This window comes from Nuphar pumila, chromosome 2 (assembly GCF_984573655.1).
Source record: "Nuphar pumila chromosome 2, dmNupPumi1.hap1.1, whole genome shotgun sequence".
Classification (NCBI taxonomy): domain Eukaryota; kingdom Viridiplantae; phylum Streptophyta; class Magnoliopsida; order Nymphaeales; family Nymphaeaceae; genus Nuphar; species Nuphar pumila.
Window position 1 is genome coordinate 131,923,159 of NC_143250.1, and position 13,950 is coordinate 131,937,108.

General features: G+C 36.2%; 1 protein-coding gene across 1 annotated transcript in view; it reads right to left on the reverse strand.

Moving 5' to 3' along the window:
• Window positions 1-1,771: 1,771 nt before the first annotated feature.
• The window catches only part of LOC149847130 (Pentatricopeptide repeat (PPR) superfamily protein), a 56,900-nt gene continuing 44,721 nt past the window's right edge, over window positions 1,772-13,950 (reverse strand). The window contains exons 2-4 of the mRNA XM_089998306.1: window positions 7,412-9,828; window positions 2,392-2,458; window positions 1,772-2,160 (exon numbers count right to left, since the gene is read on the reverse strand). Coding sequence (XP_089854432.1) covers window positions 7,480-9,687 — 2,208 coding nt within the window. The 5' untranslated portion in view covers window positions 9,688-9,828 and the 3' untranslated portion in view covers window positions 1,772-2,160; window positions 2,392-2,458; window positions 7,412-7,479. The remainder of the gene's footprint in view (window positions 2,161-2,391; window positions 2,459-7,411; window positions 9,829-13,950) is intronic.

The following is a 13,950-nucleotide window of genomic DNA, read 5'->3' on the forward strand; positions in this document are numbered from 1 at the left end:
GCATTTTCCGCATCAAACCAAAATCCAGACGTAAGCATATAAACAAACACAGGCACAGAACATAAAGAAAACAACATGCACATGTTTAGAATATGCAGCAGGCTAAGGCGTACGAAAGTACTCCCCTTAGAGAAGATTCGCCCCCACATACTGTGCAGATCAGGGTCCGGCGTCCTTCCCCCAGGATACAATAGCCACGACGAACCGAACGGTGCACTTCGGCGGATCGTCCTTCGAAAACAGCCTCTTCGAACCACAGTTGCAGAACAACCCCTTTCGGGATAACTCACAGGAAAAAGAGAGAGAGATGGGAAATCGCAGAATGCTTCTTCAGAAATCGTCTGTCTCAGTCTCTCCGTAACCCCACCCCTGACCACGCTTTTATAACCCACGAACGGTTATGAAACGTGGAAGGAGCCTGTTACGGAATCCGAGGGGACGTGATCCGTTAACGGTCTTCGAAAGATCGAGACCCGTTACGGAATCCGAAGCGTCATAACGGGCACGAAATACGAGGAGTCGTGACCCATTATCCATTCCCATAACTCGTTACCGAATCCAAATCCAAAGAAACTTTGGGTAAAAAGATACTTGTCTTGATTGGATATGGCCCTAAAAGGCCAATTACCCGAACCCGAACCCGAACCCGGCCCCGCTTATAAATCCCACAGAAAACTCAAGCACAAGCAATGTGGGACTATTCCACCTTATCAAGACCACTTCTTTCAAAACAGCCCAGTTTCTCCTTTGAATTCTCTCTACCATCCTTCTTACACCTAACACTAAGCATATATTGAGATAGTTTGCCAGGCATATCTTTGGCATATATTGAGACAATCATATTGTTGATTGTTTAATGAAGGTTTTCCAATCATTTCTTTTCAAGCTTGGGTTGATTGTATTCTTATCTTGATGGAGAGTGTTGAAGAAATGCCACAGTAAAAATCTGTGTGATACATATAACTCTTATACAGGAGTATTTCTATAAAATAACATGTACACTTGGTAGTTTTGTCTTTTTGTGTGCTTTATGGGGGTAACTCCTTTATGTTGGAACCCTATTTGGTTTACCTAATGACTTCTTTTCTTTGCTTCTTATCAAATACACGGAACTTCTATAATACACTGAATGGGGCTGAAATCAAAACTTCAAAATCCAGTTTGGCACTACAGCCAAGGGAAACTCTGGGTTGGGGGCAAAACTATAAAAACGTGATCTCTCTTTTTCATTTTGGATTTGCATATACATAAAGCAACATAACAGAATTTTGTTGAGACAAATTTTAAACTTGAAGAATTAAAATACATTAAAACTCAATCCTGCCTAAGCAAATCAGATCAAAACATTTTGAATTATAATTCCATGCAACTTAACAAAAAAAATCCAAGGAACACAGATCATGGTTCATAGTTGCTGAAGAAAGTTCCTAAATGGCCCATAAATTGAGATTGATTTGTTTTCTAGAATTCAAACTCATATGATAATAGTCTTTTTTCACTCCATCCTCAGTTCTCCTAGTCAAAATGGCCCTTGGTCCACCGAGGTGGTATCCCATGTGGTAAGCGGGGTCCTGTGCCAAGCTGAAGGCCCAGGTTCGAATCCATCTGTCACATGGGGCATAAGAGACATCTGGTAGGGGTCTGCCTAACCTCAGCTTGCCTTTTAAAAAAAAGAAAAATGGCCCTTGGATGACCCCTGAGGGGTCCAAGTATTGCCACAACAAAACATAAAATGTTTTTAAAGTTTAATCAAGCCAAATTTCGAATTTATTAGTTTAATTTGTCAAAGCCTGGAGAAATCAAAACAAAAAAGAAATATTCATTCTAACATAAAATCCTTCCAGGAAACTCTGATTCTACTGCAATATAAAAAATAGCAGTTTCCAGAGTAACAAAAATTTTGGGCACTGGAGTTGTAAAAGAAAATAAAGTGAAGTTGAACTTCCGCTTTCACCTTCAGGAGATTTTATGCCAATGATAGCAATGGCACTGCCTGTTTCTTTAATTGTACCATTAGTGGCAATGTGAGCAAAGTCTGGATCTTTGACTTTACAATCAGTAACTTGTCATTAAGCTGCAGAATTAGCACCTTCTGTTTCCTTGCATTTACCATCAGGAGCTTTACTTTCAGGGAAACATTAGGAATCTCTGTTTCTGCATCTGCAACAATAAAGATACATGAAGATGTATGTTTTAGTGATTAGCACTAAATCAGTGATTAGCCCTTAAATACTTTCCTGCTTATGTCCAAAAGAACCTCACAACAAATAGTAGGCATAACAAGGGGATGGAAAAACAGAAAGAAGCTCACGAAAAAAGTACTTAACAGAGCAACCGTCACAGTCATATGTGGATCATTCCCTTCCTACCAAGCAGTTATGCAATACTAACCTTCACGTCACCAAATTCTCCATCTATTGTAGGCTCATCTGACATCATCCTCATAAAAGACAGCCTCCTGCAAGCAGCCAAATGCATCCATTTGTAAGCTTGACATGGTAACAGAAATCGAACTTTATATGAATTAGCAGTGGTAAGACCATAAATTTTTCAGAAAACCTTTTGCATGAACATAATTTATAGGATTAAGACCAAAATGCTTTAGAAGATTTCTTTCTTTTCCCTTTCTTTTTTGAAATGATGTCTAGAAGCAACAAATACGGAGAAAGGTAACTGACCAGACAACTTTAATGTAAGTGGCTGATTCATAATGAGCTGACCCAGGCAAGGGCTTCAATATTCACAATATATGCGTGTGTAGCTGATACATAATGAGCTTAGGCAAGGGCTTAATATTCATCCCATATGTATGTGTGTGTTGTGTGTGACTATGCATGTGTGTGTATCCATGTCTGTGTGTGTACATGTGCATGTCTGTGTGTGTGTGCGTGTGCATCTGTGTGTATCCATGTATGTGTGTGTACTAATGCACGTCTGTGTGTGTATGTGTGGTGGATGCGTGTGCATGTGTGTTTTGTCACATCTACATCATAAGGAGCTAAAGGTATCTTCATTGGACATCCAGATCGATTTTTCAAACTTGTGGACCTTTGATGAGAATTATTCTTCTCTCCTAATGAAAAAGGATCACAGAATAAGACTGGATATGGCCATAGAGGGGAGCACATTTACTTTTCAGAAACTACAGGTTTCAGGATTTCTTTTGTTTCTGTTATCACTAACACATCAGCGTATGTTGAGAATCAAACAATGGACAGCCAAGTCATTGCACTTATGCATGCCAATAGACCAACATTTGTCAAAATTGTGCAACTGCTAATACCATAGTTGGCAAACTCACGACTCAAAACCCAGATCACTCGACCATTGACTAGCGAGTCAGTGCGTTGTCCCAGTAACTCGGACTGGTTACAAGCTATATTTTTTAGTGTTATTGCATAAATAAGACAAAAATAATCAAACTCCAAGCTACATAATCATTAAATTTAGCACACATCAATACCTGAGCTATACAACACATGATTGTTAACATTACTAATATCTGATTCTTTATAACTAGTTCCTTTTTATGAGCATTGTGCATTAAAACCATAAAATGCATGAAAGAAAAGAAATAAGAGCCATCCAGATCACTGTTCCCAAATCAGTGACGTGTTTGAGGCCTGATCCAGAACCTATCGGGCAATTCCCAAATCGACTTGCCTAGTTTATCAACTATGGCTAATGCACCATGCCTTCCATGACAAAGGAACCACTCCCTCAATTTTTATATTTGAACCCATTATGACAAAATTTTACTTCAATAATCATTCTAACCCAATATATGGCTAGACGGAGAAACTTCAATTTTCAGATAATGCACACACACACACACACACACACACACACACACACACACACACACACACACACACACACAGCTGCTCACACGTTAGGTGCTAAATGATACGTGCTAAATGGGTTTTTCTGCCCTTCCGATGTTTTTTTCACAGTTCCAACCCCACAAATGTGTTGGGCATGGTCGATTTATGAGGAATTCACACATGGATCATGTGTTTTCGATGAAAAAAATGATATTTGGAGCCTCAAAAATTTACGAAGATTTTGGACCGTTGACTTTTCGAACCTTATAAAAACCCACCCATGTGTCGGAATCGAACGCTTCAAGAGCTGATACCTATAAAATCAAGTACATAGATCACATCTGTACGGTCAGAATTTATAAATAAAATGAAAAAAGACTGAAAACCCCATTTAGCACCTAACGTGTGAGTCTCTCTCTCTCTCTCTCTCTCTCTCTCTATATATATATATATATATATATATATATATATATATATATATATTCTCATGTAAACTATATGAAAGGTTTTTACCAGTCCCTCCAATTCAGTCTCAAATAGAATGAAATATTTAACTGTATCAATTCAGATGAGGTGCACTTTATTTGAGATCAACCTTATCCAAGAAAGAAAGTGTGACAAAAAACACATCAAGAATTCTTCTCCTAAATACCCTCAGAATGACATACATGTTTCTCCTAAAGCATAAAAATCTTAATTCTACTACAGATATAGTACTGTTGCTAAGATTCCAAATGTACGATGCTCATAATTTTAAGTGTATCACTGACAAAGAGTACCAAAACAATAACTAAGGGGAATCATATCAGACAATAGCATGAAGAAGAGAGAGAACAAGAAGAGGCTTGAAGAAGAAACTTCACTAACAAGAATGAGTTACAACACTATAAAGGGTCGATCCCCCTCCTCTCTAATAACCTAACTAAACTAGGAAAAAAATAGTCCTCTTACATTGACTTTGAAAGAAAATACAAGGCTGCCCCTATAAATAATGTATTTACAAGAAGAAGCTCAAATACAAGAAACATTACATATTGAAATTCATTTCTCAATACTCCCCCTCAAACGGAATGATGCTAGATGAATCATTTCAACTTTGGAGAGGACTCTATATATTGAAATCTCAAGTTATCCTAGAAGCCATTTAATCCATGTAATCTACATTGTATCTTGAGCCATGACTCTATACTCTTTCTCAACTGTAGATAGAGCAACTCTTTGTTGCTTTTTACAGTTCCAAGAGATTATTGAAGATCCAAGAAAAACACAGAATCCTAATATAGAGAGACAATCCTTAGTAGAACCTCCAAAATTTGCATCGCAGTATGCGTTGAGCTCTGTGGATGAAGAGGATAAGAAAAGCATTTTGAAGTGCATAGTTCGTGCTGCTATGGGGCCTGATATTGAGGAGGCTTCTTTCGAGGTCGATGTCATTCAAGACCTCGTAGAAGCAGAATATGCTTGGTTATTGAGTGATCCACCTCTTGAGGAGGATAAGGAATCACTAGAAGAGGATCACCTAGAATTACTTGAAAATCAGATAGGTGATTTGAGTTGGATCGGGCACTTCGAGCCATTTAGAGGTAGACGGGATGGGAACACAGTGCGCAGTGTCACAGATGACATTATTTTTCATAGAGAGCCTGATTGAGCCTGATTTCATGACCATTGATCTCATGGACGATGAAGGATTTTTCCAGGGATCCGTCTGGCTGGGGACGTCAAACTTAGCGCTTTATGGGAGGCAACCCATATTTTGTACAGTATTACATTTACGGTTAGGATTTGTAGATTTTCTTTGGTTTTATTTTTCGTTTTCTATCTCTTTCTATGAGTTTCATGTTTTGTCATGTATACATTGCATTCATTATATTCATAGAACGTGCATTTTTAATTCATGTCAGGTCATTCTACTCTTTTCCCTCATTTATTTCCTCTCATGTGCATTCACTTAGTTTCATATAAGCATGGGGGAGTGCCACTGGGACAGTGTCATTTAAGCATGGGGGAGGGTGTAGTTTGCACACCTTGATATTTCTGTTCACGTTCTTGCACATGTTTACACATATCTTATGAAAAGTAGGTTTTTAAATAAAGAGTTTGAACTTATATGAATGTTATTTCAAATCTGATGTTTTTAGAGGATTTTTAAGCCCCACAAAAAAATTCCTGACATAGATCTAAAAATTTACTTTTCAGCCCTTTTTAAACTGCGTCGACACAGTATCGTACGATACGGGCTCGTATCATACGATACACACTTGTATCGCGATAAGAGTGTGTATTGTATCATTTTTTCAAAAAGTAATGATATGTATCGTACAATACGGACAACATTGGTTTATATTGCCTCAGATCTGAGATCTGAGTGATTTGGCATGACCTGTCTTTTCCCTGAGAAGGTTGGAAGTGGGTTGGGGTTTAGTGGTATGGTCGGAGATATGTGAATATGGGATCTCTCTCTCTCTCTCATGCACACTCACTCACTCACTCATTGCCATTGTGAAAGAGGACGAGAACCTTCAAAAATTCATTCTGTCAATCCTCATCAAGATCCTGTGAACCAATATCCAAGGTAAACAAATGCACCCTATGTCTGTTTAATTTTACTATTCAAAAGGTAATTTAGTCATCAACTGAAGGGAGGTCAACACAATACACAAAAACTGTTATGCTTGAAGGTGAACTGCCTTGATGAATGGATGAGTTTCATGGCTTCCAACATGAGTCCATGAGAACTCAAACTGGCACATGGCCTCGACCCAAGACATTCATTGGTTCATGGAGGCAGGGATAATGTAATTTTCTGAGTTAAATATGATGACAATACAAGGTTTCATTTACATTTGTTCTTGAAATTTTCATTTCTTATACAATCTGGACAAACTCATGAGCACGCCACCCTAGGAAAGGCAGGTTTCCAACTTCAGTACACAGAGACCAAATGAATTATGTAATCTGTCAGTTTATTTTTCATGGTTCACAGAATCATCAAAACCAATATTGAGAAAAGGATCCTGAAAAATAATCAGAATCATTTTCTGCACTTACCAAAACCATTTTTAGGGGCCATCCTAGGACACTGCCTCTGATATCAGATCTTCAAAAAGCACTGCTCACTTTCAAGGACAATCATACATATTTTTATTTTGTAGATATCAATCTAAAACAATTAACTCTATCGCCTAAAGTAGGAAGACTAAATCAATTTTCATTTTACAGAATAAATACCATTTGATTTATGAAGACAATCCACACGCTTCGCATTAAAGCTGAGAAGACAGTAGTTATCCTAAAAAAATTCATACCGGCATTATGGTTTCGCAAAACAAACCTCCATTGAGAAACCCTTATTATTTACTCAGCTTTTCTTATGTACCAGAATTTTCTACTGGTCCACCTTCTGCTTATGCATCAATAACAGCAAGATTCATGGAAAGCAAATCATAGAATAAGCAAATCAACATATCTTAATCCTTAAAATAAAAATTAATAAGAAATTGGCAAGCACAGATACTTAGCATCATCCAAGTTGACAAAATCAAGATAGCAACTTGAATATCCAAGAAATCCAAGTCCAAATCTACCATATCCATCTTCTTCCCTTGTATTGCATAAGCAGGAGCACTGTTTGTTGCAAATGAAAATGTATATTTCATTTAATCCCAGCCCATCTTCGGAATGCTCGAACATGCTCAAGTCTTTTGCGCTGCACCTCAGTTTTTGCCTCTGAAGCTTTCAAGCCCCTGTAAAGAGTTCCATGAAGCTTCAGAAATTCTCTCCTGTACTTTAGTTTATCAATGAACATACCATGTTCATTCATTAAACTAACAATTTCCATAGATCTCTCAAAATATCCACCCCTGAGAAAGTTCCACAGAACAATATCATGTAAATCTCTGTTTTTCTTCAAATCTCCATCAGCCATGCTCCCCTTGATTTCCCCCCATAGTATGGTGATCTCTCTGTACATACCCAATGATGAATAAACATTAATTAGAAAGCTAAATGTGTGAACTGTTGGTTGGAGGTTCATATTCTTCATCTTCCTAAAAGATTTCTCTGCATCCTCAACCATACTAGCCTTGCAGAAAAAGCAAATAGCAGCATTTATCTCCATAACCAAGGGTGATGGATCTTCATCTCTGACCTCTTGCACCAAAAGGTTTGCTAAGTCAGTTGTTATCTCCCAACTGGAAGTCCCTGTATCTGTTTTAGAGTCCAACATAATCTGCTCATTCGGTAGTTCCGTTAGCAGGCCAACCTTTCTCATTTGTTTAATCAACACAGCGGACTCCTTCAACTGATTTCTTTTGTAATATGCTCTAAGAAGACACGAATATGAAGCTTCATCAAGATGAATTCCAGCTGCCTCTAGATCTTCAATGATTTCATGTGCAGTTTCTAACCAACCCAATTGAACACAGGCCTCTATAACTTCAGTGACCATCTTGTGATTTTTTTCTGTTTCATGCAGTTCCTTCTGTATGCTAAGAAAAAGAGTAGCTAGCTTCTCAACCTTTCCAACTCTGACATAGCCATTAATAAACTTTGCAAGAGCCCTTTTACTTACTGCAAGTTTTCCTTCATTCACGATTACAAGGTCTGGACGTCCTTCTATTTCAATTACAAAGTTGTGTGATGACCTTGGCTCAATCTTCATGCTTGAACTCATTTTTAAGCTTCGGGAACCAATTTTGACCAAGCTACTTTTCTGTAACTTATCTTTTACATCTACTGCATTTTCACTAGAGAAAGAGCATGCCAGTTGGTGTTTATAGAGATTCACCACCAGATTTGCAGCAGCATCAATATCTCTGAACTTAAAATGCAGACTGAGAAGGCTGTTATAAAACAACTGGAAATGATGAACTGAGCATGCTGAAACCTCATTCATATGTGCTGCAAGTTTCTTCAGTTCATCTCTCTGCCCATTTCTCTCATAAACCAGGCTCATGATAGTCATTGATGTTGTGTCTACCGTTGTTCCTGTTTGTGCCATTAGCTCAATTATTTCTTGGGCCTTTAGTACTGATCCAACTTTCAAGCATGCATTCAGTACAAGGTTAAAGATTGTGGTGTCAGGAGTCACCGACTTCAAAAACCGACTTTTTCTTTTGTTGAGGACTCTTTTATGTTTCAAGAAGCACTCACAAATCTCAGTCAGCAACTCGGATGCAAGATATATTCCAGTTCTTGACTTTACCATGTGCAAGAAAACTGCACTACATATGCTGACTGGTGGAAAAGAACCCTTTTCCAGCAATAATCTCAAGATTGTAGATGCAGGAATAGGCATTTGTGCTCTAGACAGAGTGAGAGACAGCATAATTAACGAGTCTTCGCAGAACATTTCTGGCTTATCCTTTGTGATTACTAGCACTAGCTCATATGCTTTCCGAAGCCAGAAACAGTCTGATGAATATGACAATTCTCCTATCAATTTATGCAGTAAATACTTTGTTGGATAACCATATAATCGTTTGAAGTCAGTATATGTTTCCCAGGCATCATCTCTCCTATGATGCTTCAAAGCAGTTTCAAGCTTCTTCAACAGTGTTGAATGAGTCGAACCTTTCCATGAGTTTGATGATTGAATGGCAACAGAGGAATCTGCAAGAGAAAGACTAGAATGTGGCACATAGCAGATGTCTGATCCTCTAACTGCATTGCAATCCTCCAAGAGCCGAGATGGAACTTCAGCAACTTGATCCGGTTTACTCAAATTTCCCAATGGACCAGGGTGGCTAGAATCCATGCACATCCGAAACCAAACCTTAATAGTTGAGAAAGTGGAGCACGCAAGACCTAAATGTCCTCTTCCAGCAGGTTGCACAAGAGTGCGATCAAATGTAGAGAGCATAGTATGGCCAAAGAACCAAGCGTGAGATGTGCACCTTACTATGGTGATGAAAGTAAGTATTTTTGAAAAGAAGAAAGACAGCCTGAACCAGAATCATGATGGAATGATCAACAAATTATGCCAGTGATGCATGAGTTTTTCCTGCATAGAAAAATAAGAAAGATGTCAGGTTACAAGATACATGTAGCATCTATCTGGCTTATTTATCTGTATATTATCTTACAAAGAAATAATTTTTGACAAAATAACATAATACATTTGAAACTTGTCCAATCATGCTTCCATATCGATAGAAATAAAGAAATGGAAGCTTAGTGGTTGTTATACCCCAATATCAGCATATATTTGATATATTCATATCATAGTCACAAATATCAGCCATATTTTTAAAATATGACCTATATCTATCTTTTTAATAGGTAAACGATATTAATGGTAAAATATCATGAGATTTTCAAAGTCATATTTATTATGATATTAATGTGATACTATCAAGACATTATCACGGTAATATCATGATATTTTTGGTCATTTTACTTTTATATTTTTTTCTACATTTTAAATATGCTTCTACTTCTCTCTTTTATATTTTTTTATTTAAATTTTTTTATCACTTTTATTTACATTTCTGCAATAACTCTATCACCTAAACATATTCTTTTCTTAATTGTCACAAGGATACGCCATTTTGACTGCATGTTCCTAGTGACACGAGTGGACACACCAATGCGTACAATGTTATTTTAATATTTTAAAATAATATTTATTATATTCTAATTTTATTTCGATAAAAAACCATTTTTACATGTTAAAATATTCAAAAAATAGTTTCTTATTGATTAAAAAATTAAAAAAATTTGTGTCCTCGTGTCCCATTTTTTGAAACAAAAAAAAATTGTACTTCCAAGTTGAATCTGAATCCTGTGTCCTCGAGTCCACGAATCATTCTGAAAAACATTAGTATAAGAACCAGAATGAGAAAGGCAATTAATACAGGAACCAGACAGTTTCTTACTTATTTTTGTTATTTTTATATTTTAATGTTTTAATGTTTTTCCCGAGATTTATCAATGCAACCTTTATTATAATGAGATTTGGCTTGCCGACATATAGCCAAGACCGATATCTGTGATTATGATTCATATACATATTACAACAGTTTGACACCTCAAATAAATCAAATGAATTATGTGACTTTGTTAGACTTTCTAGTTGCCATTGACAAGATAGGCTAGTGGTAGAGAATATTCAAATAATTTCAGCCTTTTACCATCTTCTCTAGTTTAATCAATTCTAACCTCTGGTTTTCTTCAATATGACCTTCACTGCTCTAGCCTTTTAGAGTTTAAGCATATTTTCTAACAGCTTCAGGACATCTTGCATTTATAGGATTTCTCTTGTGCACAATCTTTGTCCTTTTTGCAAAATTTTCGTCCTTACAACTGAATAATATGAGAGCACAGACCAGATTAGCAATATGGTCCAGCTTTATTATGAGAAATTTTGTAACTATATCATCCATTATTTTGTTGGACAAGTTAATATTTATGGAAAATTATAATAGAACTGATTAATTGTGGACACAAAATTATTTGATTTTTAGACGGTACGCTTTCTTTATCTAAACTATCTCAAATATTGCCTGAGTTCTATAAAGAAACATTTATTTCTGGCGTCCCACCTTTGTTTGTTGAAAAGATCGTTCCCAACTACAGTATGAAAAGAAATGCAAATCTAAATTTCTCATTACAACATGGGCCACTTAATTGAGAAAGTCTAAATTAAAGGGGTTGAATTATACAATGGTCTTGAAATAAAAGATAAAAAAGCAACAATGCCTTTTGAAGCATAAAGAATTGAGATATTTTTGTTCACAATTTCGTTTCACTTAGATACCAGTATTCTCAAACACACACACACACAAACCCCTATGTCACATGGACACTTAACCTAACATGCGTATATCGTGTTGACATGACAAGGCACTTGGACACTTCTGGGACACAGTCAAACTAGTTTCACACACGATCAACATTGTGCCATTAACTTTATCTATTTCTTTTTTTTATTGTATTTACTTATTTTGTATTCACTTGAGTTCATTTTCTTTAAAAAATTCTTAGCAATTATATTACATTTCAATTTCAACTTAGCTTCATCACCTGTTCATAATTATAGTGATTTAGAATTGTTGTTTTATACACATACAATGCATACATCTACGTGTGTATGTCCATGTACCGCATCCTAATTTTCAATAATTATCATGTGAAATTGCATACTTTTGGATCAAGATGGGTGGACAACTTGGGAATGTGAAGATTAATTCTAGAAATCTCTGGCGTCTTGTTATTTTGTATATAATGACTAAAAGGATAGCACAGTCATTTTCTCAGCATAGTGATGAAGAACATGTAATAAAGACTTGTCATCATTGAAAAGAAAAAAGATTGAGAAATATATGATCAGTCTCGAGCTGGGACTGACTGCTACCTAATCTATGCTTAGCAGGTCCACCTCCTTAGTTTTTGAAATTAGAACTCTACAACAGCATGTCTTGCGATGAATCACATCTGAGTTGCTAGTTTTTCCTTCTTTCTAGCACATTTCTTTTCTATCTCAAAATATGCAAGAGTTTTCAGAAAAAAATCATAATTCATAATCTTTTTCAACTTGTAGATGGATACTCAAATTTCTGGAAAAATTTTCACAAGCTTAGTTTAATCACAGAAAACCAATAAATTTTGAACAAGATTGCTTCCTTTTTCACTTGTGTTTTTCATCTCAAGCCCAGAGCTGATGGGAACAAAGATAAATGGCTGTGCATGATTTCCCACATTTCAGTTTTGACCCATGCATCATACCAACTACACTGGATGCCACAAAATTGATCATAGTTGTCTTTTGTGCCAAGCGCACAAGCCGTCAGTCCAAACGGTGGTGATGCCTAAAACAAGTGGAGAAGCACTCCGCAAACCCATTTATGAGATCAGAAATCTCACAAAAACTCGTAAAATTGCGCGTTCAGGAATCACGGACATAAAATATGTTGACACTCCTGAAGTGATTAATGTCAAAATGAAAGCTGAAGACGGAGTTTTATTAGATGACCCAACTCCTTATAGACAACTTATTGGATCATTAATGTACTTGTCTATTACTAGACCACACATTTCGTATGCAGTAATACTACAAGTCGGTTTTAGCATGCGCCTACCTCAGTTCACATGAGTGTTGTGTTAAGAATAATTTGATACATCAAGAAAACTATATCTAAAAGGTTATTCTTATCCTCTTCCACATCTTTAAATCTTATTTCTTATATTGATTATGAATGGAGAGGAGATCCCAATAACCGACACTCAGCTATAGGTTTTTGTGAGTTTATAGGTGATTCTCTCATTTCCTGAAGATGCAAAAAGCAGCAAAAAGTATCTTTATCTTCTACGGAAGCTGAATATAGGGCGATGGCTACAACAACAACCGAGGTTGTATGGATGAGATCCTTACTTTCAAATATAAGTGTTGATGTTTCAGAACTTTCAAAGTTATACTGCGATAACAAAAGTATCATATATATATATATATATATATCAAGCAATCACACATTTTATGAATGAACAAAACACATCGGGATGGATTGTCACTACGTTCGGGAAGAACACTTCAAGGGGACGATTACTTTACCATATATTCAGTCTGAATTTCATATTGTAGACTTCTTCACCAAAGCTCTTCCTCTACCACGATTTCTCTTTCTTCTTAACAAACTTTCGGTGATCTCACTGTAAGTTTGAGGGTAAGTGTTAAAATACAATGTATCAATATATATATATATATATATATATATATATATATATATATATATATATATTTATATATATATATATCAGGGGTATTTTGGTCTTTTTATGTCATGTAATAAACATAATCCAATAGGGACTGTATAGCCTTTTTCTTTTTCTTTTTATTTACTTTTTTGTAAGTCACAAAATGTAACTGCTGGGAAGGCTCCCTTTTACTCTTTTGTTTCTCTATGAAAGGCTCTATAAATAGAGCCCCTTTGTAAAGTGTATCTATGCTTTTTAAAAAGCATATTTGTGAAGTTATAAAAATACTTATTTTCATATTGTGCTTTTGTGGATTGTGATTTTGTGTATCTCTTTTATGAGATTGTAAGCGGTCCATTAGAGACCTTGTGTTTGTGCATTTGTGTAGCCCTTTGTTGGCATTGTGATTGCGCACATCTTGTTTCATTTCAAT